Below are 24,891 nucleotides of genomic sequence, written 5' to 3' on the forward strand. Positions count from 1 at the left end.
AATATAATACAAAATATCTAATGAAACATAATACTTAAAATTTAAAAATAATAATAAAAATGTATAATACAAAATAAATGTAAACTATCTAAAACAATATCATATATGTCATATGCTGTTTTATGCAACTGAAAAGCGATAATATTTTATAAGGACAAAAAAAAGTGCATCGTTTCTATGCTGAAAACATTGAACATAAAGTCAAAACATTACAATGTCAAAAATGGTTAAAATATAAATGAGCTAAATGGATTAATACTACAAGAAGCTAGTCGCTTTGTAATAAAGTGTGTGAATATATATATATATATAATAATGAAATTAATGCACAAAAATGCTTAAATAAGAACTTTTTTTCTTTTACATTGACTGCATCACCAATATTACTCTGAGGCAACTTTAACGTGAAGAGAGGCTCAGCGAGGAGTCACTTTTGTTGCTTAAAAAAAAAAAAAAAAAAAGGAAATAATACAATCACCATTAAAATGTGTGTGTGGGTAAGGAGTGCACCTGCAATACACACACACGCACACAATGGTGGCGTAGCAAAGGCACAATTGTGAAAATGTTGCGAATTGAGGAGGAAAGTGAGTCATGCAGAGTACACACACACACACACACACACACACACACACACACACACACGCGCAGACACACTTGCATGGGAAGCAAAACCACGCACACACGCGCGCGCACACAAAGCGAAGTCAACAACACATATTGATTGAAGCCACTTAGCACAAAGTGTAGCATTCATCATAATTTTAAGGTATAAAGCGGCGGTAGGAGTCACCTGTTCGTTGGCGTTCAAATCATATTCAAGGCAAGAAACTTCACCAAGTAAGTCCAAACAGAAGTCAAGCAAAGTCAATTTCTCCAACGCGTCCTTTTTCTTCTTCTCCTTGCTTTTTGGTGACTAAAAAGCAAACAAAAACAGTTTGTTGACGTTCTTTCGCCAGTGAGGAGCGAGCGCGATGCGTGCGCGCAGCCGACACGATGCTGCCGCTTTGCCGTTCCGCTGCGTGCGCGCTCTCTCCCCTCCGCACGCGTCCAACCAAGCCACGCCCCCTGTCTTGTGACGTCAGCAGGTGTCCAGCCTCCTTTTTTATTCTCGGTATGTCTGTTCAGGTGAAACGTTTTATTATTATTATTTTTTTTTTTTACTTTTCTGTTAACTGTTTTATTAGTCAATTTTTCTTATATTTAGTTTCATATCACTTTAAAACCGTGTTTCTCAAACTTTATTTGCTTTTGATACTTTTTACAAGAAATACTTTCCACCATCATGATCAACATTAAAGTGTTCATCTAAAATGAGACAATATTTAATATTATTGTAAACCACTGACCCGGCACGGGGTCCGACTGGTTAGCACGTCTGCCTCACAGTTCTGGGGACCAGGGTTCAAATCCCGGCCCCGACTGTGTGGAGTTTGCATGTTCACCCTGTGCCTGGGTGGGTTTTCTCCGGGCACTGCGGTTTCCTCCCACATCCCCAAAACATGCGTGGTAGGTAGATTGGAGACTCTAAATTCCCCGTAGGTGTGAATGTGAGTGCGAATGGTTGTTTGTTTCTATGTGCCCTGCGATTGGCTGGCGACGGGTTCGGGGTGTACCCCCCTGAAGATAGCTGGGATAGGCCCTAGTGAGGATAAGCGCTAAAGAAAATGGATGGATGGATGTAAACCACTGTAACATTATGTTATTATGTTTATTAACATAACATTATGTTATGTTAATTTATTCCATAAAGCATGGTTGTCACTCAAATCACTCCTATCGCAAATTGAAACAAATGACAATCCATCCCAGACCCCCCAAAAAAACAATAAGAAATTGTGTTTGTTTTTTAAATAAAAAATAGCACTGTACTGTATAAAAACATACAGTTGTAAAATGATCAAATAGAATGTAAAGAATGTGTTTTTGCAACAATTTCAAAATTGAGAAATATATTTGTTTTTGGCAAAGTTTGATGACTCGCCATTAGTTCAACAGTAGTGCACTCCAGAATTTAAAAAAATAATAATAATAACTTTGCCCCCAAATCCAGTTGCACATAGCAAAATCAAATTTTGTACACGTCTATGAGTAGACCCACCAAACATTCTCAAATTTTTGGGGTCATGTTTGATTCTTTCAATTCTTTCAAAGCGAATATTTGAAGATTTTGTCCCAATTTTTAAAAAAATATTCAGCCCCCAGAACTAATTGCACTTAGCAAGATGAAATTTGGCAGGTATGTATGTCTATCAAGAGCAGACCCATAAAAAAGTCTCAAGAAGCCATGCTTGAAAAGACACAGGAAGTCTGCCATTTTGGTTCGTAGTGGCCATTTTCGGCTCATCTCGGGCCATTTGCAGGGTTCCTCCAAAAAGAACAAAACGTGTCCTACATATTTTGTCCGGTTGATCCACAGCTCAGTTGAGCGTTAAACGCTACAAGTTAACATGAAGCACAGAGACAGTGATTGTCACTTCCTCTGCACCTGACGCCGGTGTCCACAAACTGAGTCACACGCGTAGCGACGACTCGCCGGGCCGTAAATAACGAGCTGCGTAGCCGCGGAGTGGAGTGAATCACGGCCAAACATTCCTTTGTGCCACTTCCTGAAAGAAAGCGACGACGGCTACACACACGCACACGGCCTCCATGATGGGCATGCCGATGACAGCTCCAGTGTCGAAATGATTGAATGTTGTCATGGTTTCTGTGTAAAATGACACACGTCACTCCTCCCTGTGTCGCTACGATAATGGTTTCCTCTTTCTTTTTTCGGTTCCTGATATCCTGGGAGCTTCCCTCAAACACTACAAACATCCATTCATGCAGAAAAAAATGAATGAATGCTGAGAGACAAGCATATCACAGCAAACTTGCCGATTCAATTCCAATGTGCCCCCTAGTGGATGTGAGCAGTGAAAGAACGATGATTGGACGTATAGTGTTATTTGTTTAATTATTATTTTTTTTTAGCCACAGTAGCATTAGTGTACATGTTGAGAGACGAGTGTAAACACTCACTTGCTAAATATTTTTGAATAGCCTTCGTGTGAATTATGGCATTTCTCGCCTATTGCTTGAGCAACCCCCAAAATAGGCGAAAATTTGAGAGATTTTTTTGTTTTCTTTTGTTACTCATTGTCTTTTTTTAATCACGCTAGAAAAGTGTATAACTATACAGCCCCCCCCCCCCCCCCCCCCTGCTTAAAAATCTGTGCGGACCAGCTTGTTCCGGTTTTCACACCGATATCCAAAAGATCTTTGTAACTGTGTGAAGTCCCATCCTGCCTCAACCGCTCCACCATCATCCCAGTACCCAAGAAACCTGCAATTTCAGGAATGGGTGACTACAGACCTGTCACCCTGACATCTTTGGTCATGAAGTCTTTTGAACGCCTCGTGCGGCATCACCTCAAGAGCATCACGGGACCCCCGCTGGACCCCCATGCACTTTGCCTATCAAGCAACCAGGTCTGCGGATGACGCTGTCAAAATGGGACTGCACTAAACACCTCAACAGTACGGGGACCTACGCGAGGATCCTGTTCGTTGACTTCAGCTCTGCGTTCAACACCATCATCTCCAAACTCCTCTCCTCCAAGCTTCTCCAGCTGAGCGTCTCGCCTGCCATCTGCCAGTGGATTTACAGCTTCATGATGGGCAGGACACACTAGGTGAGGCTGGAGGACACCACCTCATCTACACGCACCACCAGCAACGGGGCACCCCAAGGATGTGTCCTCTCTCCGCTGCTCTTTTCTCTCTACATGAACGACTGCACCTCAACGCATCCGGCTGTCAAACTCCTGAAGTTTGCAGACAACACCGCAGTCATCGGCCTCATCAAAGACGGTGACGATTCTGCGTGTCGACAAGAAGTAGAGCGGCTGGAGCTGTGGTGCGGCCGACACAACCTGGAGCTGAACACGCTCAATACTGTAGAGATGATCGTGGACTTCAGGAAACATCCTTCGCCACAGCTGCCCCTCACGCTGTCCAACTGCCCTGTGTCAACCGTCGAGACCTTCAAGTTCCTGGGAATTACTGTCTTTCAACACCTGAGGTGGGAGACCAACGTCAACTCCATCCTTGAAAACGTCCAGCAGAGGATGTACTTCCTACGGCTTCTGAGGAAGCACGGCCTGCCACAGGAGCTGTTGAGGCAGTTCTATACAGCAGTCATTGAATCAGTCCTGTGTTCATCCACCACAGTGTGGTTTGGTGCTGCCACAAAGACGGACAAAATCTGACTGCAACGGACAGTCAAGACTGCTGAAAAAAATATTGGTTCCCACCTACCCACTCTCGAGGACTTGCACGCTCCCAGAACTAAGAAGACAAGTTTGTGAAAAATCCTCTTGGATCCTCCACATCCTGGTCACCACCTCTTTCAGCTCCTTCCCTCAGGTAGGTGTTATCGAACAATGCAAACTAACACCAGCAGACATTCCAACAGCTTCTTCCCTCTTGCCATTAACTTCTTCAACAGTTGACTTACAATTTCATTGCAACATGCTGCCAGTTTTGTACACCTCTGTTGGGACACTTCTACATTATTCATACACTCATTGTTTTATCGCACTGCACTATTTGCATACTGTTGTTGATTACTACTGGTCACTTATGTGTTTGCTCTGCACCATTTGCACAATCTGCACTGGACCAGATCATTGCGCTATTAGTCACTTTAAATTGCTCTAATTTGCTTGAGGACTCTCTTTTGACCAACAGCTTTAGTAATACTTGTGCACATGCTTGTCTCTCAGCATTATCACCATATGTTTGACCATCAATCAGTCAGTATTGACGCCAAAAATATTTTTGCCCTACACACAGCATTGTTGTGAATCAAATGTTTATCTCTCAGCATTACTTTGAAATATTTCAGTGTTAATGTTTATACTTGACTCTCAGCATCACACCGTTAATTTGTTATCAATAGATGTTAGTTAATTAACTGTATAGCTCCCACAAGGACATCATTAGCGAGAGTGCTAAATGATTGAAGCGCACCTCAAGTGTCAGAAGAATGAGTGTGTGTGTTTTTATGACAAGCAACGCGAATGTTTAGCTCTGGATTAGCATGAGCTAGATTAGCTGTGTTTGGTAACCGCCTCCAAAACACACAACTAGCCCCGCTAAGCTAACACTGACAAAAACAACCTACCCTGCCTTAACGAAGCCCACAAAGCTGTTCACTTAACAACAAGAAATTTGGGAGCCATGTCTATCATCTATCATGAGCAGACCAACATTAAAGTCTCAAGAAGCCATCCCAGAAAAGACGCAGGAAGTCTGCCATTTTGGTTTGATGCAGCCATTTTAGGCTCTTTGCCAGGGGTCCTTCAAAGGCAAACTTGTCCTGGAGGTTTTGTCTCGATCCCATTTAGAAATTCAGCCCCCCAAGTCAGTTTCACGTAGTAATATCAAATTTGGTATATAGGTTTTTCATGAGTAGAGCCACAATAAAGTCTCAAGAAGTCGTGTTAGAAAAAATACAGGAAGACTGCCATTTTGGTTTGAAGCAGCAACTTTAGTCTTATTTGCAGGCATAAAGATGAACACATCCTATAGATTTTCTCCGATTGCTACAAAATTTAACGAACCTGTACTAGACAAATAGACGCCTCTAAATTGCGAGGAATTTGAGTTTTCGTCACTGCGTCTGGACAAAGCATTGCGGTGAAGGTCGAGGATTATATCAGGTGACGCAGGCAGGTTGAAAAAAAGTGTAATCAGTAAACATGTTTGCAAGCATAGAGTTATTAATTTTTTCATTTGTTTTTGTTTTTTTAGGCGCATGTTCCCACAGAAAAGCGGCGGAGGCTTAATCACTGGCATTGCAGTAACGAGCCAAAACGTTTCATATCTTGCTTGTCAGTCTGATTAGAGAGCACAGTTTTGCTTGGCCTCGGGGCACACACACTTGCACACGCAGGGGTGTGTCGACTGTGTGTGTGTCTGTGTGTGTGTGTGTGTGTGTGTGTTTGTGCGCCCAATGGGTGTGTCTTCATGGCTCTTGTGGCTGTGAGCGTTGTTATGCTTAAGAGCGAGAAGGAAGAAGGACGACGAGGTCGGAATGTAAAAGAGCTCAAAATGCGGTTCTGGTTCTGATTCTGAGGTCGCAGCACGCCGTCCTGCGACCGCAGCACCTGCAACACGACTAGCTAGGCGCACGTTCTATTTTCTGTGTGTGCAGCTGGCATGTCATAACAAACAACGCATGAGGCATATGCATTACAATATATACAACATTTTACGTGGCAGTATTTGTTTTTATGGAAAGCAAAATTTATGAATGTAAAAAAAAAAGGCCTACTCTGTATTAACTACATTGCTGACAATGAAAAGCATTTACTGTACATGCAAGTATTGTACTTTTGTGATTTTCATTTTAACACCAATGAAAACGTTTTTTTTTTTAGTTTTCAGGAAGATTTATTTTAACAAACACATTTATTTTAACAGCATATTTGAGTATGCAAACATTTAAAAGATAACAATCATTACAATTGTTGAGTTTATGTAGAGTTTCACATTTTAATATTACCCATTATTAATATGAATTTTTAGCATTAGAAATTTGACTAGGATTTTTTTATAAATTAAAAAATATATATTAGAAAGGAAAATAAATGTCATCATTATTTGGTTGTCTTTTTTAATTCATTGTTCATTAATTTTATATTAACTGGAATGAAGGTGTAAATATGTAATTACTGTATTAGATTATTAGGTGGGTGTTGACACTGTATATGTATGTCTTATTTATCAATGTGTGTATTAATTATGGTATAATCCCATCAATATTTGAATTAATATGCAGTAAAATATTCTCACGATGAGTAGGTGTGAATGTGAGTGCGAATGGTTGTTTGTTTGTATGTGTCCTGCGATTGGCTGGCAACCTGTTCAGGGTGTGCCCCGCCTCCTGCCCGATGATGGCTGGGATGGGCTCCAGCACGCCCGCGACCCTATTGAGTTGAAGTGGCTCAGAAAATGGATGGATGGTTGGAGTTTTTAAAATTGTTATTTTTTTCTTATGTATGTATGTATTTATTTATGTATTTATTTGACAGGGACAATGCAGTCAAACAAGTCTGCAGCTGATGTGATGCATATACAGTTTACAGCTGGTTTAATTGCCAACTTCAGTACCCGGTTGGGCTCTACCACAACATTGCAATACAATATAAAACATAAATCAGTTTAAAGAGAAAAAAAAAACATACCACATACTTCAGTAATTCAATATTGCATTTATATGATATAAAACCTTCATTCAGTCACTCTCCTACACAATATACAGACTATTTAAAATTGATTTTATTACTGATGGCAATGAGTTCCAGATTTTACGACTCTTAGATTGCTTGTGTGTAATGTACTCATTATTTTTCCTTATAAGAAAAATGTCAAAATGTGCAGATTTTGGTCGTGATAACTAAAAACCTTCATGATGTCATTAAATGCATTAAATGGTTAAGGTGGTCCAGGTAATGTAACATGTAAAATTTTTGCACGCAAAAAAAAAAAATCCCTGTAAGTATTAATACTGAATTATAATGTGGTGTACTATGGCATGGGGGAAAAAAACATTATACTATTGTTTAAAAAAGATGTATTGTGTTTATTTCCGCAACCTTGCTATATTTTGCGCCCAGTTTTTTTTTCTAACCCAACAAATTGGCTGGAAGGAAGTTAATCTTGCGCCATTTTGGTGGATATGTTGCTTCTTCCAGATTATAGTCGACAGCTGCTGTCAAAACCCATGAAAAATTATAGCCTTAAAATGATAATAATAATAATAAATAAAAAAGTGGTATGGTCGACATGATATTTAGCTGCACTCAGTGTTGATGACATCAATCAAGTTGTTTAAAAAGTGCTGCATGTGGACAAATAACCGATTGTCCCCTCTTGTCCTGATCCCATATGCGTACATCTTCTCATTCAGTTTTGAATACAAGTATCATTTTCAAATTTGAACCCAAGTTGAACCATGTTTGTTTTCTTGTGCTAACTTACAATCATCACTTTTTTGCAAAACATGTTTTGAATCTAGCTTGCCAAAAGGACATTCCCAATCATCTAAAACGCATCGTTACGGCGCCTCATGGCTCACAGCAGTGTAGCGGTGAGCATGTCTGCCTCACAGTCAGTTTGAGTTTCCATTGGAACGTCTTTGTGTTAAGTTTGCATGCTCTTCAAAAGTTAACATGAGTTTTCACCCACATCCCATTAACATGCATGTTACGTTCATTCAGGAGTGGACTGGGACAAACAAAATCGGCCTCATAATTAGCAGAGCACAACTGAATAGTAATTAATGTACGGTATGTGTTCCTGGAAGTGATGTATTTTACTATTATCCTAAACCCAACTCTAATTATAGTGGTGATGTGTATAACGGTATCCAGTATGTCATGGAACATGTAAATGTACTCTCTTCTCTCTCTTCAACTGGCTGTACTTGACAGGAAATGAACGAGATATTATCACAATTTATAAAGTGTTAAGTTGACTACTTGTTAAAAAATATAGAGAGAGATTATTAAATTGTGCAACATCCTAAAAACCATTTCAATGCTATTACAACACGGGACTCGACTATCCTACTATAATGCTCACTGCTCCTCTTATTTCATTGGGTTATATCTATTGAGCTCTATTCACTGTCTTAAGGCTACATTTGTATTTTTTTGGTCATAATTGGAAAAGGCTCCTAGTCATGACTAACACCAACCAAGATAACCAAACAGAAAGGGCTGGAGTTGTCTTCAGACATGCTTATAGCCAAATAAATAATAGCAGCATGATGTTTAAAAAGAAAAAAACATCTAGATTTGGCCTTTAGGCTTATTATAATTGATCATGACTTTACAAGCCTATCAAATAACAACTGTGGTGAGCAAACTAAATTGACTCAACATTCAGTTCAACCTACCAGAAATGTAGCATCAATTGTAAACTACACCACTTTTTATTTTTGTTGTTGTTGCTCTATTTAGCTCAATTGATTCTTTTATCCCTTTTATTTTAATCATGTCTAATATGTACAGCATTTTCTTAACATCCTTGATATAGCAGCTATAGCTTCAGGTTAAAAGGTGCTCTCTCCTTTACAAAGCTATACAGAAACATGCATTTGTATCAGGGTCAAAATACAGGGCTGCTTTATGAACTCATGCAAAGCAGCTGTGTCTTAAAAGCATTTGATGTCTTACTCTTATCCAATGTGGGTATAGTAAACATTTTACTAACAATAGGCTCATTTTATTTGTGACCGGGCAAAAATGTGCCCGATAGCCAGTCCACTTCCACCCCTGGGTTGATTAAAGAAATTGTCTAACAGGTGTGAAGGGATGCTTCACAGCTTCTTCCCTCTTGCGATCAACTTCTTAAACACCTGACCTACAATTCCATTACAACAAGCTGGCAATTTTTTGACTTGAGTTCGTTGTCACATTTCTGTGGGGCCAATTATGTATTACTCGTGCACTCACTGTAGTTGTCTCGCCATGCTGCACTATTCGCATATACTGGCCACTCATGCCAGAGTAGCATCTGCTCCATTTGCACACTGATTGAGGAGTATCTGTAACATTTGCACAACCGACATTGTCCCAGATGATCGCACTACTCGTCACTTTAAACCTCCCTGAAGTCTCAGCGCGCTTTACACAATGGTCATTGCACCGCAATATTAGTCATTCGAACTGCTCTAAGTGCTAGAGGAGTCGGCATCTTTTTGCACAATTGTCAACAAAAAAAAAGGTACCGGCATTACCAGATAACTAGTAACCCTTTACTGCTCAGTGACTGGTTTTTTTTGTCAATGTCTTTCTGTCTCCAAAGTGTTCTGTAAATTGACTGCCTGTTGTCGTACTAGAGCGGCTCCAACTACCGGAGACAAATTCCTTGTGTGTTGTTTGGACATACTTGGCAAATAAAGATGATTCTGATTCTGATTCTGATGGGACAGGCTCCAGCTGACCCTCCACCATAATGACGACAAGCGCTATAGCAAATGCATGCATGCATGTTTTTGATTATCTAAAAGTGACAGTATTGACTTGCTGGATTTATCCCCCTCCTTCTCAGTAACAGGAAATCAAAGAAAGACAAATAGCACACATGACAGGAAATGACTCGGCCTCGGCATCCAAACCTACGTCTGCATCTGACAAGACAGACGCCTCATGCCGTAGACGCCAAATGAAATCAACAGCGCGGTTCATCTCACGCAACATCTTCAATGTCTGAAGCGCATCAACCAATATCCACGTGACGAATTGATAGCAGCAACTGGAGCGGATATCAAGAAAATCAAGATAAAGTTCTTGCTCAGACGAGCACCACTTCAGTCTTTGGAGAGTAACACAATCATTCAATGTTTGATACTATTTGGACAAAAGTATTGAGACACATCTATTGTATCAATCAATTTACATTTGGTACAATTGTATGCCTCCAACCTTTTTTTTTTTTTTTTTTTTACTATTCGGCCACATGAGCAGAGGCACCTAAAATGACATCCTAATGTTAACAAATGAGTTCAGTTCCTACTCTAATGATTACAATAACTACTCTTGTTTTGAATAGAAAGATTTCCATACAGCCTGAAGCTTAGCAATTTTGCATAAAAGACACTGCAAAGGGCGGCACGGTGGCCAACTGGTTAGAGCGTCAGCCTCCCAGTTCTGAGGACCTGGGTTCAATCCCCGGCCCCGACTGTGTGTTGTTTGCATGTTCTCCCCGTGCCTGCGTGGGTTTTCTCCGGGCACTCCGGTTTCCTCCCACATCCCAAAAACATGCATTAATTGGAGACTCTAAATTGCCCGTAGGTGTGACTGTGAGTGCGAATGGTTGTCTGTTTGTATGTGCCCTGCGATTGTCTAGCAACTAGTTCAGGGTGTACCCCGCCTCCTGCCCAATGACAGCTGGGATTGGCTCCAGCACGCCCACGACCCTAGTGAGGACAAGCGGCTCAGAAAATGGATGGATGGATGGACACTGCAAAGCCGTTTTGGGAATAATTGTGGTCACAAAAACATTAAAACTAACTAAAACTCCATAGCAAAAAGTTCCCACGCACCAACATAAATGGCATATTTTCCCACACAAGTGGAATATTTGTGCACAATGGTGTGTGCAATGGTTGTCCATAAAAAGTCATATCTTGGCACAGTAATGTAATACATGGCCTCAACTAAACACAACATATTGTCACAAAAACTATATGTTCTATCAGGAAAGTAGCAGTTTTCCACAGAAGTGCAGTATTTTGCCACTGAAACATATTTGATAACAAAAAGCCTTCATTAGCCTATGAAAATATGCTTTGCCACAATGCATTACATTTTGACTTAAAAAGCTACTGTATATGGTATTTCGCCATGAATAAGATTTTTGTTTCCATAAACGTGTTAGTTTGCCTAAGTAAATAACTTTAAAACATTTGCTCACAAAAAGGCTATGTTAGGTTAAAAAATGTTTTGCCTCAGATTTGTTCAGGAAAGGCGTATTAGGCCACAAAAACATTGTTTTGAGTGAAAAGGCTTTATTTTACCATCAAATGTCATTTTCCCCCCTACAACACTAGTTTACAATGTAAATGTAATGTTTTTCCATAAAAACACGATATTTATTCTCAAAAAGAGCTATCCATCCATCCATCCATTTTCTGAGCCGCTTCTCCTCACTAGGGTTGCGGGCGTGCTGGAGCCTATCCCAGCTGTCATCGGGCAGGAGGCGGGGTACCCCCTGAACTGGTTGCCAGCCAATCGCAGGGCACATACAAACAAACAACCAGTCGCACTTACAGTCACACCTACGGACAATTTAGAGTTTCCAATTAACGCATGTTTTTGGGCTACATTAAGCAATAAAAATGATGTTTTGGTGCATTTCTTTTCAGGCAATGGAATGTTCTGCCATTATAGCTTTACATTTGCCCATAAAGCGACTAAATAAGGCTATGAAAACGATGTATTGTTTGACAAAAACAATATATCTGCCTTAAAAGGCGCTAAGTTGCTATTAAAATGGTGGACTTCTGCTGAAACATGGTTGTTTTTTTGTCTTTAAAAAATATATTTGTTTACCAAAGGTCCATACCATGTTCAGGAAATGTTCAGTGCCTTGACATACAAGTGCCCCAACGTACGAGTTTTTCGAGATTTGGAGATTTATGGCTGATGTTTATCTTTGCCTTGCCATTGCAAACTTGAGATCCAAGTGCTGTATGGTGGCAGTAAACTAAACTCAACTCACTTCACAACAAGCAGCAGTTTGGCAAATATTGAATAATTCATTTAAAAAAAAGAGGACTCAAGCTGTTTAATGCCACTCCCAGTTGAAGTAAACTGTCAAACTAAACATAAAACAAAGAGAATTACACATTGTGAATTCAAAACAACCACAAAGGTTTAGTCTTGCCCTAGGTAAGTCCGCTTAGCTTAATGCCAACAAACAATGCAAAACGTCACTGACATACAAATGGTTAGCATTGATTGTTGCAGTTTTAGAAGAACACAAATGGTGGAGAAACACATAAAAATAGAATAATACAATTCGGACAGGCATATAATCTTTATCCTCTATGACAAATGACAAATAATACAGCATTTTACTGGATCATTTGCAATAGCTATCACAGTTTGCCTATTTTTCTGTGTTAAGAACCACAAATACAAAAATTGGTGGTTTTCGGGCAGTAGGCTGGAATTGATTCATGGCATTTCCATTCAATTCAATGGGTAAAGATGATTCGATATACGAGTGAGATACAAGCGTGGTCACTGAATGTATTGACTCATGCGTATCTCAAGGTAGCACTGTATGGCGCAGTAAAATGATCAGAATATGTACTAAAATATGCTATTACATGTAAATGAAGCATTTTGCCTGTAAAACACTATATTTCTCACAAGAGGCTTCATCGGGCTATTCGAAAGTTATATTGTAGTTTGCTGCAAATCTGTTAAAAGAAATTTGATATATCATGCCACAAATACATTGTTTGACTTAACAGATTTTATGTTGCAGTTACAATTATAAATTTGTGCTTTAAATAACTAAACATCCAATGTAAATTAAACATTTTTCCTTTAAAATAGTCACAAAGGGCTACATTAGGTTGAAAATTATACATTTTGCCACAAAAACATTAAATTGCCTTAATGACTATATGGTGACTGTATGGTGCAGTTAAAATTATAAATGTGTGCTTAAACATGCCATTCACCCTTTATAAAAGCAAAATTTTCCTTTAAAACTCGATATTTGGCCAGAAAGGGCAAGATTAGGCTCTGAAAAAGTTACAGTGCAGTGCTTTGCCGTGTCCATTATCTTTTGTACGTATCCATTTTATCCACTAGATGGAGGTGTTACATTGTGTAAAAAAAAAAAAAAAAAAAAAAAAACCGCAAGCACTTTTTTTTTTTTTTTTTTCCCCCCCAATGCTTACCAAGCTAAGGATGCAATGCGATGATTCATTTGTACTTAGATAGATCCTGATTATCTGGTGGATCTTCTGAGAAGGAGAGAAGAGGTGAGCTTTGTAATGAGATGCTGTGAAAATGAGTGCTAAACTCGAAATTATTAGCTAGCATGTTAGCATGTACGTAATACGTGTACGTGTACGCCAAACGTTTTAAAACGTTTGGCATGTTTTGATAAATTAGTTAAAGACAATACAACCAAACATTTTACAAGTATCTGTGAGAAAATGCCTTCGACAAACCCGATGATGGAGGCAGTAGTGGTCCAAAAGACGTCTTGCTATCTTCTCTGTACAACTTTTTTTTACGACAGCCACTCAATTTGTCCTCCTCACCCACAGGTTTCGCTGGATTAATTTAGATATATATTTTTTCAAGGAATAAAAAAATAAACCTTTTGGGTTATATCTGGCAGCCAAACACCAAACCTTGTCACCTTGTGTTGATGAAACATCCATCCATCCATCCATTTTCTGAGCCGCTTCTCCTCAGTAGGGTCGCGGGCGTGCTGGAGCCTATCCCAGCTGTCATCGGGCAGGAGGCCTGAACTGGTTGCCAGCCAATCGCAGGGCACATACAAACAAACAACCATTCACAGCTACAGGCAATTTAGAGTTGTCAATTAACCTACCATGCATGTTTTTGGGATGTGGGAGGAAACCAGAGTGCCCGGAGAAAACCCACGCAGGCACAGGGAGAACATGCAAACTCCACACAAGCGGGGCCGGGGATTGAACCCCACAATCCTCAGACGCTCTAACCAGTCGTCCACCGTGCCGCTCATTACTTTATTTACTTTCAAAAATAGTGTCGTGTGTTTCACATTTTAACATTTTCTCATAACCCTTATTAATAGAATAATTGCAATTAGTGCAATTATTCAATTAAAAAAATGTGCAGATGGCATTCGGGCGGGACTTTGGACACCCGTGACACAACAAACAACAAAGACAAACTGTTGATGTGGAACATTCCTAAAAAGAAGACAAACTGTTGATGTTGCAATTTCTCCCAAAAAAATATTGATGTGGTATTTTCCAAAAAAAGAAGACAAACTAGTGATAGTAAACTTGATTAGATAGATGACAAATTATTAATATTGAAAATTCCAAAATAGAGTCACTTATGGTGTAGTGGTACACTCGCCTGACTTTGGTGCAGGCAGTGTGTGTTCAGTTCCCACTCAGTGACGGTATGAATGTGAGTGCGAATGGTTGTCCGTGTCTATATGTGCCCTGCGACTAACTGGCGACCAGTTCAGGGTGTAGTCTGCCTTTCGCCCGAAGTCAGCTGGGATAGGCTGCAGCACCCCGCGACCCTAACCAGGATAAGCGGTGTTGAAAATGGATGGATGGATGGATTCCAAAATAGAAGAAAGACTATTGGTTTTGCACTTTCCTAAAAAGAAGATAACCTAGTGAGGTTGACACAAACACACACACACACAGACATGGTCATATTCAACTTTAATGTGCACAGCATGGTATTGTACAATTAAAGCAAGGTGAAAAACTTTATATATAAAAATATCACCTTTTGAGCCTCCTGTGAGAGGGAAAAAAGACAGCAGGTAGACAGAAAGAGAGAAAGCATGCAAACGTGAAAAGCTGAGCCCTCCCCTTGCCTGATGGGAGATATCACATTGAGTTCTTAAATGGCAACACAAAAAGCACCTCCCACTTTGTGTCAGCTTTTTACAACGTTTTTAACAAAGTGTTAGTTCTTTACGAAAAACGTTAACGCGCTAATCACCGACGTTGTTTTTCTGTCGTATGTGAAAACAACTCAAAAGCAAAGCGAGTCTAAGTCAAGTCTTTACAAGAAATCAGTCGTCACCTAGCTAGCTAGCGAGCTAGCAGACTATGCTAAGCTAAAACAAACCGTTAGCAGGCAGCGACATTCAGTTTTATTGCATATTTTCACGTTGATACGCAATAGTGGCAGTATGCAAGGACAGTATGTTAGTTAGCCGCTAAAGTAAGCCGCCCCAAGTTCTTCGTGTTTTCAAGCAGGAGGGTAAAAAGGGAAGCCCAAAGGTGAATTGCATTTTTTTTTTCGTAAGCTGAAGCAAGTGAATAAGTGCAGGCGGTGTGTTGGTCTCCAGGGTGGCGGACGGCGAAAAAAAGGGTGGCGGCGGGTTCAGTGTGTCTGACTGCAGCAAAGCCACGTCGGGGGGGCGGAGGGACAGGGGGGTGGTTTTCTGAGGTCACAGCGGGGGCAAAGGGATCAATGGTTGTTTGGTTTTGTTTGGTGTCAGCAGGATTCGGGCCACCGCCGAGCTAGCGCTGCGACCACCGTCCTTCCATGAGCAAACATGAACAAGGTGAATGTCGGTTTGTCTAAACCCGGTACACACATAAAGGGACCCCACAAATGAGAATAAAAATCAATCAACCACAATCAAGAGTCGGAGTAGAAGAAGTAGAAGACGTTGGGCTCGCTGTAAGCTAACTCCTTAACTTCTATTGCAGCTGAAACCGGCTTTGGCTCGTTTCCTGATTACCTGTTGTCTGCGGCAGGATTTTTTAAAATTGTAAATTGTTGGGGAAAAAAAATCACACTTCAACACACCTCACACCACAGGATAATCTGAAGAGACATCCAATATTCGGGTTTTTGACGATTTTGTACAGAAGGGCCGGAACCGGGCTCAAAATCGGACATTTTTAAACCTTTTGTCACATCAGAAGCATAACGGTAAGTACTGGCATTCATTCACATCTGCCTTTAAAACAGAACGAGACAAATTTTGCGTTCACACAACCGTTGCAGCTTTCAATGGTACCTTGACTTCCGAGTTACACCTCCAATACTCCTTATGTCGAAAGCCGGTTCATGCAGATTATGTTTGTAAGGGAGCACAATCGAGCTGAAAATCGGCTAGGTTATCTTAATGCCTTAGAACTTGGCACATCGGAGGCATAACCCTAACAGCCACTCAGAGACAACCCTCAGAAGGGGGGAAATTGTGCGTATACAGGGCTGTTGCAGCTTAGTAGATTTAGATAATGAGATGTGTTTGGGACAGCGACAACTGCTTTCGACACGGAGGGGTGTGGCCAATGAATCTGTGGCATTAAAAGCTTAACACTTTTCCAGCAATCCGCTTCTAATACTATGTCAAAAGCTTGCTTCTGCAGATTTTATTAGGAAAAGGGGGGAATTGGGCTAAAAATCAGACCAATTCTCTTCCGCCCCATTCATACCAGCTTCCTGGCAATTCATTTATTTATTCGTCATTTATTTGCGTGTGCCTTGAAGGCATAACCCGCTGAAGTTGGAACATTGAGGGACATTCTGATAAATAAGATGTGTCTGAGATAGCCACAATTGCGTTGACACAAAGGGGCGCGGGCAATAAGCCCAGGGTGGTAAAGTTGACACCATCTTCCTCTGATACTATACCCGAAGATGGCCAATTTGCAGGTCAACTTCAATCCTCACCCCACCACACACCCTTCTTGTATCCGTTACCTTACACAAAGGACAACGAGCTGGGAAAAAGACAGTTTCGATGGCCAGCGTGGAGGGGCTTTTGTGTGCACTTGGATTTTAATAGATTACAACATGAGGGAAAGGTCTAGAACACAAAGAAATACCACCCCCCTCCCAGTCCCTCAGCTTGGAATGTCCAACCTGTGAAAATGTCCTATCAGACTCTGTCCCACCAACCCCCCACACCCCCATGAATTCCTATGAATCCTCTTCAGTATGGCGCCTACACCTCCTTGGTGGTGCTGATCCGCACGTTGCTGAAACACTTTCCCATGGCCTCGAAGAGCGGGTCGCAGAAGGTGTGCACGCAGATGGAGTAGACGCGGCTAACGCAGTGGATCTCGATCAGGTAGCTCTTGATGCAGGGCACCACTGCCCAGATGTGCACAAAGGACAGGATGGCAAAGAAGATGCCCCACACCAGCGCCAGCGGAATGCCCACCAGTGCCGTCAGCAGGCGGTAGCACCAGTACTTGGTGACGGTGAAGGTGGTGAAGCTGGCCTTCCACACGCCGTCGAAGCTGTACGTGCCCGCTGGCTCCGCGATCACGTCCACGAAGTCCACCTGAGGGATTGAAGAAGACCAGTGACTATTGCTGGAGCATTTTCCTTAAAAGTAGACTAACTTTCTTTTAAAAAAAGAAAAAAACAATTAATTTAGCACTTTCTTAAAAAGAAGAAAAACTATTGATGGTGGCACTTTCCTAAAAAGAAGACAAACCATTAATGTTGTACTTTCTTAAAAAGATAAGATGATGACGACAAAACGAGACATTGTTCGTTCACACAGCCATTGCTGGATAATTTGACATATGGCAAGGTCAGCGCGTTGGTGACAATGGGGGGTCAACTTCTACACCCCCATTCTACGTTGGCACCTTACATGCAGGGGGAAAACAAGTGAGAAAATGTTGACTTAAGTAGTAAAAAGCAAAGGTAAAATCTTTAAGCCAAACGTCGACCTTTCCTTTAGGTGGCCTCGCGCTTCCAAGCGGATCATCCCGCTTGGAAGCGCGAAGGTCACGTTGAAGCGTCAACACAGCACCGACACTCCCTGTCATTCCTCTCGCCTGCTTCGTGAGCTCACCGTCAATATTTATCCTTCTCAACTTTGGAGACCTCACATTGTTCTCATGGAGGCAACATCAGTGAGGTTTTACATGAACTCCAAATGCCTCTATCAAGTGGATCTGGCTTAGTTAGCTTAGCATAAGGACTAGACTGCTAAAAAAGTGCTGCTAAATGTATGTCTACGTATGTGCACTATGATAAAGTTGGACTTTTCAGATGAACCCACCTAATAACGCTATCAAGTCAATCAATTTTAGTTAGCCTAATTTAGCATAAGCTAGGCAGAAATAAGGGCCAAACGCACATTAGCATTAGCCAAAATGCGTGTTGCTTAACATGTACACTATGATAACGCTTTGGATTCATTCTTAATACAGTAGAATAGAAAAGAATAATACTATATTGTCTACCAAGTTGTGTAATTGTCTTTTAATGCCTCTGTCAAGTAGCATTGAGTTGAGTTACGGTTAGCCTAGCTTAGCATAAAGACTAGGCATGCTAGCTCTGTAGCTAACGCAGATTAGCATTGGTCTAAATGTGTGTCGTTCAGCATGTACACTACGGGTACGTTCGGAAATGCACTCCAAGTGCGCTCAGTACACTCCGGCCTTTTCGGAAACTCAGAGCGTGGTGGGAATGTGCTGTTCGGTTATTCAGAGCGCCACACTCTGAAAGTGCCAGAGCGCACTCTGGCCGCTCTGACTGGGGAGACAGAGCAGCACACCGTCAGGCAGGACGAGTATGGAAGCTGTTCAGGCAAGGCGGTCATTCATAAATTCAAAGAAAGGGAGCGCGCTTTGCCTCTCAGAGCAGCGCACTGTCAAAGTTGAGTTAGGGCGTCAGATTGAATTTCCGAATATACCCTAAGTATTGACACGCCCATTTTGCTAATGCCTTTGTTAAGAAGATCCAGCTTAGTTAGTTCATGTAAGAAATAGTGTGCTGTCTTTTCAGCACCCTGACGATACGATACACTTTTTCGCCTTTCCATTGTTAAACTATGCAAATTCCCACATTTTAAAAATAGTTACAGTAACATTATTAAAGCTTCATAGAGCCACTTTCCAGAAGTACACTGAACTAGGAGAGTACAAGAGGCCTCTTGTATAAAAGTAGCAGCAGGGCTCTTCATAATAATCGTCATAATAAGGCTATTTTGTCACTTTAAAGCTCTTGTTAAAACACTTGAGTGTTTATTTGGAAATCTCACGGGCGAATTCTTTCTGATGTGTGTTATTGTTCTGGAGCTTTTAAGAGGCCAGACGATAGCACTATAACAAATAAAGCCCGTGAATATCAGCAACATCGAAAAGCTTCTTCTGAGGCCCAATTGGAGTCTCGTGGAAGCATGTGAGCCCCCTCCCCCCACCCCCACGCATGTCGCCCTGGCAACCGTATTTTTGCATCAACAACAAAAGCGACGTGCTATTCTTAGAGCGCTATCGTCAAACAAAGTGGCACAGAAGCATGTTAATGGACTCTTGTGTCCCTTGTAGGGGCTTCACATGTCACAGGAAGTGTCAGCTCGGATCACAATAAAATAATGAAAATTTACAACACAATGCAACAAACCTTCCAGCTGGGCCTTAAAATAAAATATGTGATTTTGTTCTTTTTTTTCTACTTTGTTTACTTTTACAACGGCATTAAGATTTTTTAAAATTGTTTTTACATGTTAACATTAACTGTGGTTAAAACTTATAGGACTATTCCATATTCCATTTTCCGTAGCGCTCGTCCTCATTTGGGTCATGAGAAAGATGAAGTTTATCATCACAGCTGAGAGGTGGGGTACACGCTGGACAGGTTGCCAGCCAATGTCCAGGCGCATACACACAAATAATGGACTGGTTGCACACCTATGAAAAATTTAGTCTTCAGTGAAGCTAACATGCATGTTTTTGGAATGTAATCACAGGATGAACACGTAAAGTCCACACAGGGAGGCCTGAGTCCAGATCCGAACCTCAGAACTATGAGCCAGACACATGCAAAAACCACCCGTCCACCATTGCCAAGTGTCACCCATTGTTACCACTTTGAGTGAGTCTAACCAGCAGAACCAAATGAACGAGCGGCTGCGTCACAGACCTTCTATTGCACGCAAGTGGCTGCTCTCAGCTATGGAAACACCGCGTCTGAATGGAAAGTCACAAGCGAGTGAACCGAAGCGGCACGCGTGGTTCTGATGCGGCGCGGTGATTGAGACCAGCTGCGGAAACTGCAGCTCCCTTCAACCGCCCTGCATTTGCGTGTGTGTAACTTGCTGGAAGGGGTTCCCTGTGTGTGTGTGTGTGTGTGTGTGTGTGTGTGTGTGTGTGTGTGTGTGTGTGTGTGTGTGTGTGTGTGTGTGTGTGTGTGTGTGTGTGTGTGTGTGTGTGTGTGTGTGTGTGTGTGTGTGTGTGTGCGTGCGTGCGTGCGTGCGTGCGTGCGTGTGGCAGAGTTGAGTCAGTGACCTCAAATCACCAAGCAACGACGTGGAAAAGTTGACGTTCCCGTCCGGAGGTTGGGCGGGCGGAAAGCCCAAAAGGTGCTCCTCGCCTCTAAATGCTTGCCTGAAGGAATTCCTTTAAGAGTGTTTTTACACCCAAAATGTGGAAGCATGGTAGCCTAGTGGTTAGCAAATCTGTGTCACAGTTGAGAAGTTCTGGGTTCGAATTTGTTTCCACATTCCAAAGAATGGGTTTTTTGAAGGCAATTGTCCATATGTGTGAATGTGAGTGTTGATTGTTGATCTCTGCAACTAGTCGATTGGTTGGCGACCAGTCCGGGCTGGACCCCGCCTCTCGGGTTTTATAATGTTGTGTATTACATATAATTACAGACAGAGTAACGAGCGTAATTGAATGTTTCCACTGGAGATGTTAAGATTGTGGCCGATGGTGGAGGAGGTCGGAGAGTCTGACTCATTTCTCAAGAGACGCAGAAAAGTGAAAAGATTCGACTTTACTTCTTATCATTTCTACACATAAACGACTTGCACGCTGTGACAAAATGCGTGTATGTGCTAATTGTCTTCACTTTTGAAATATTCAGGAATATTTTTGAAAAGCTCAAAAAATTATGTCATGGCAATGCCGAAAGATCATATTGTCTGCCACAATACTGGCATATTTGCATGTACGCTTTAATGTATCAACCAGTGTTAAAGTCGTACAGTACGGGATCATATCATACAACATAAAGATATGCATTAAAAGCATTGCGTGCATTAAATTATTCAGCTTTCAAATAAAATAAGTACAAGTCAAAACAATATTTTGAAATGTATTTAAATGAATGCCCCTAAATGCTACAATGTCATTCAAAACAAAAATGAGGTTTTGAAAATGATATAAAAACATAACAATGTTAAAAAAATAGACGAGAAAAAAAATCTTGTTACACAAATTAAAACATTACAAAAAGTGTATAATTTGAACATAAATCTATATTAAAATATTTCAAGAAAAACGTTGTAAAGTTAAAATAAATATACAAAGAAAAATATCAAATGTTATGAGTCAATCCTTCACACCCCTGCTGTAATATCACATTTTTTAAAAGCATTTTTATGGGCTTTTTATAGTATGCAGTACTAGCTCACGTGTGGGAAAGGAGAGCCACAGTTACCGATGCATCTTTCAGCCGCTTAGTGAACGCCGGGAGAACAGTAAAACACAGCACACTCTCGCAAAGGAGCTGCTGTCGACCACAGCTCACACTCACACGCCTCCCCACCAAGCCCCGCCTCTTAAAGAGCACATGCATGGACAAGCATTTTAATAAGTACAGTATTTTCATTATATTTTACGCTTGAAATTTGTTTTGGGCGTTCAAATATGTTTACAGTGTGTTTAAAAAAATGTGTTACAATACTTTTTTTTTTTTGCATGGTCTGATGGCAGATTTTTTTTTTTTTTCAGCTAATGCGAGTGAGTGTGTAATGTTAAACGATAAACGGGGGTTCACAGTAGTGCTGAAGCTACGGTCACATGGGACGGGAGTCGCCTGGAAATTGAGCGGGGTGTGGCTATGTAGGGATGCCATGTGCACAATAAGGGTGTTTCCCTGCTTTTCCAGGCTTTTCACGCACACACATTTATATACACACGCCTCATCCCTGCCGGCTGACAACAGGTGGCGCCACGCCACCACTCACTTTATTTATTAGGGGCAGCAAACGTAAATGAAATAAACAGTGCCAGAGCCTTGTGGAAAGAAATTTCTGCTCCAACAATAGGAAATTGAGCATGTTTCCTCTTGGCTGCATTTTACCCCCCACATAGTAAACTCTCTCTCAATTAATATGACGTCATATGTACATTAAAAAAAATTGAAATACCTTGACCACGTCGTCGTTGATGTGCTTGGGGTCTCGGTTGACCAGGTCGATCTCCTTGGTGTGCACGTCGTCCATCATGGACTTCTCGTTGAGGCTGTCGTTGTCCATGTCGCCGCCGTCCTGCTGCGTTTGCTTCTTGTTGTTGGGCTTGTAAATGTTGCCTTGCTTTCGGATGAAGGGCGAGCGCACAAACTCCTGCGCGAGACGGAGAGGGAGTGAGGGAGGACGAGGAGGAGGAGGAGGAGGAAGAAGGAGTGAGAGAGTGGAGTGGCTGCACTGGGTGCAGCGCTGCCACACCCCTCCAAACAGCCGCAAGGGGTCCTCAGTAACACCCCCTCCCCTCACAAAAAGGCTTGGACGTGCCTTGCCCGTGCGTAATTACGCACCCGGAAACACCTCCCGTGCGCACAAACGCAGCATGATATGGATCATCCAAAACAGGGGTTCTCCAACTTTTTTCCAGGAGAGATCCCCCCCCCCCCCTCTCCCCCCCAAGAACCCACTCATTATCCTAAAGCCAGTTAAACATAAGTACCACATACGCTATATCCCAGAATCCAGTAGGGATTACCAAACTGCCTGGTTTTGAGGAGGAAAAAAAGTCGTCATGTTAGGATTATTTATTTATTTGTTCTTTTGCTGGGGCGGGGGGAGATTTCATGTTATGAGAATAAAGTCGAAAGTTTTCAGGAGAAAAAAACAAAACGATTATAGTTCTCAAAACTAAAGTTTCTATGTTAGAAAAAGACTTGATATGATATGGAAAAAAACCGTCTGTGATGCTATGAGAATAAAAGGACATGACAATAAGAGGTATAGTATGAAAATAAAGTTCAAAACAATGATATTAAAATATTAGGAAAAAACGTTGTGTTACCAAAAAAAATGGGAGCATTATAAAAAGAAAATACTAACATTACAAGAGCAAATATGGTGGAACATCATTTTTAAAAAAGGATTTCAAGGTACGAGAAAATCAAGAAAACACAAATCATAATTTACAAGAATAAAGTTGTAATGGTCAATAAATGACCTTATATGATTTAAAAAAGGTGAAATTTTACAAAAAATGAAAAAGACATTGTAAAAATATGTACAGTACAAATCAGGTTTCAGGTTCTGAAAATTATATTAAAACAAATTTGTAATGTTACGAGAATAAACTGTAATAGTACAAAATAAAAGACCAACATTAAAATAAGGTAACGTAGTAGGCCCAAGTGTTCATAAAAGTGAAAAAGTTGTATTCTAAAAAGTATATGTATTAATATTATTGTAAGCCGCTTTATCGTTATGCATAGTGTGAACATTAACACGGCACTTAAATATTAGAAATGACAAAGAACTACTCAAGTAATGACTCAATTAAAATGTATTGGCCATAAAAGTGAAATAAAATAATATTGGAAATTTCTTTTTTAAACCTTCAAGATTAAATGCAAATGCATTGTTCCTAAAAGTTCAATACAACTGAGCTGCACTAAAAAAAAAGAAGTACTGTACTTTTCAAGTAGACATGTTCTGTACGTAAATAATATATACAGCACTAGTGGCATGCTTTCCACACTTGGAGAATCGCCGAACTAGAAGTTAGTAAACATACACACACACGCACAAACGCCTAATTGTGGAGTAAATGCTAGAAAAAGTGCTCAAAAGCACGTGGCGAAAAAGCTGCCAGTCGCACCAGTGCCAGTTGGAAATTGACGTCATCAAGTGTGTCTCGTGTTTATCGTGTGTGTGTGTGTGTGTGTGTGTGTGTGTGTGTGGGCGAGCGGCATTAACGTAAATTTCAAACTGCGTTCACAGCGTGCGCAATGCGTCTTTTACGCACGGAAAGTGCACGCGCAAACATTCCGCGCGGGGGAATTAAATGTCGCACGGTCCCGCTAATGCGCACGCGCCGGGGGTCCTACACATTCAATCGGCTGGTGCTAGAGATCGCGAGGCACACACACACACACACACACACAAAATGCAGTGCAAAGACGCAACTCTACGATAAAACAAACAAACAAACAAAACAAAACAAAAACCAGGCGTAGCCCACTCGTATACCTCCTCAGGCTCGGTGCTCTTCAGTCCTCCTGCCATGATGTCGTCCTTCTAGCGACGGAACAGCGATCCGGCGGCTGCCAGGCGTGGAGCTAAATTGGGGAAAGAGGAAGGAGGTGGGTGTGTATGGGGGTGGGGGGGGTGGTGGGGGTTCCCACGGTGATTTATTCTCCCGACCTTTTCCCCCTCAGCGAACGTGATTAGAATGAGAAGATGTGGAGGAGCTTCCAGGTTTGCAGGAGGGAGTTGATGTGTTGTGATCTGTGATGTCAAAAGTGAGCGTGCGCGTGGAGAGCTGCTGGTGTGGCGTGGAATGACTTGCAGGCAGGAGTACAAGAGGCTTCTTGTCGGCCGAGGGCTGGGCGATAATTGGGAGCGACAAGGTGTTTATATACGCGCCGTTCAGCGCAAGCCAGATCAAGTGGAGCCAACACTTTG

The 24,891-nt window shown here is 41.4% G+C and overlaps 2 protein-coding genes across 4 annotated transcripts in view; both read right to left on the minus strand.

Moving 5' to 3' along the window:
• Window positions 1-1,006, minus strand: part of met (MET proto-oncogene, receptor tyrosine kinase) — a 76,185-nt gene extending 75,179 nt beyond the window's left edge. For both annotated transcript variants that reach the window (XM_061678079.1, XM_061678080.1), the window contains exon 1: window positions 794-1,006. The gene's annotated coding sequence lies outside the window, so the exon portion shown is untranslated. The remainder of the gene's footprint in view (window positions 1-793) is intronic.
• Window positions 1,007-14,957: 13,951 nt separating this feature from the next.
• cav1 (caveolin 1) lies at window positions 14,958-24,761 on the minus strand. Of its 2 annotated transcripts, XM_061678082.1 has the most exons (4): window positions 24,631-24,761; window positions 24,457-24,545; window positions 22,399-22,593; window positions 14,958-17,568 (listed from the first exon to the last, which is right to left on the minus strand). In XM_061678082.1, the coding sequence occupies exons 2-4, from the start codon at window positions 24,490-24,492 to the stop codon at window positions 17,227-17,229; spliced, it is 573 nt and encodes a 190-aa protein (XP_061534066.1). In that variant the 5' UTR covers window positions 24,493-24,545; window positions 24,631-24,761; the 3' UTR covers window positions 14,958-17,226. The 2 variants fall into 2 exon arrangements, with proteins under 2 accessions (XP_061534066.1, XP_061534065.1); XM_061678081.1 differs by having other exon boundaries at window positions 24,457-24,761.
• Window positions 24,762-24,891: the final 130 nt, after the last annotated feature.

Source organism: Phycodurus eques, chromosome 5 (genome assembly GCF_024500275.1).
Source record: "Phycodurus eques isolate BA_2022a chromosome 5, UOR_Pequ_1.1, whole genome shotgun sequence".
Taxonomy (NCBI): Eukaryota; Metazoa; Chordata; class Actinopteri; order Syngnathiformes; family Syngnathidae; genus Phycodurus; species Phycodurus eques.

Bases quoted from the DNA above. Each gene is read 5' to 3' on its own strand.
- cav1 (XM_061678082.1), bottom strand. From the start codon at position 24,492: ATGGCAGGAGGACTGAAGAGCACCGAGCCTGAGGAG. The intron at 22,594-24,456 runs GTATACGAGTGG...CGTCTCGCGCAG, and splicing joins AGAGCACCGAGCCTGAGGAG to GAGTTTGTGCGCTCGCCCTT. The intron at 17,569-22,398 runs GTATTTCAATTT...TCAATCCCTCAG, and splicing joins TCAACGACGACGTGGTCAAG to GTGGACTTCGTGGACGTGAT.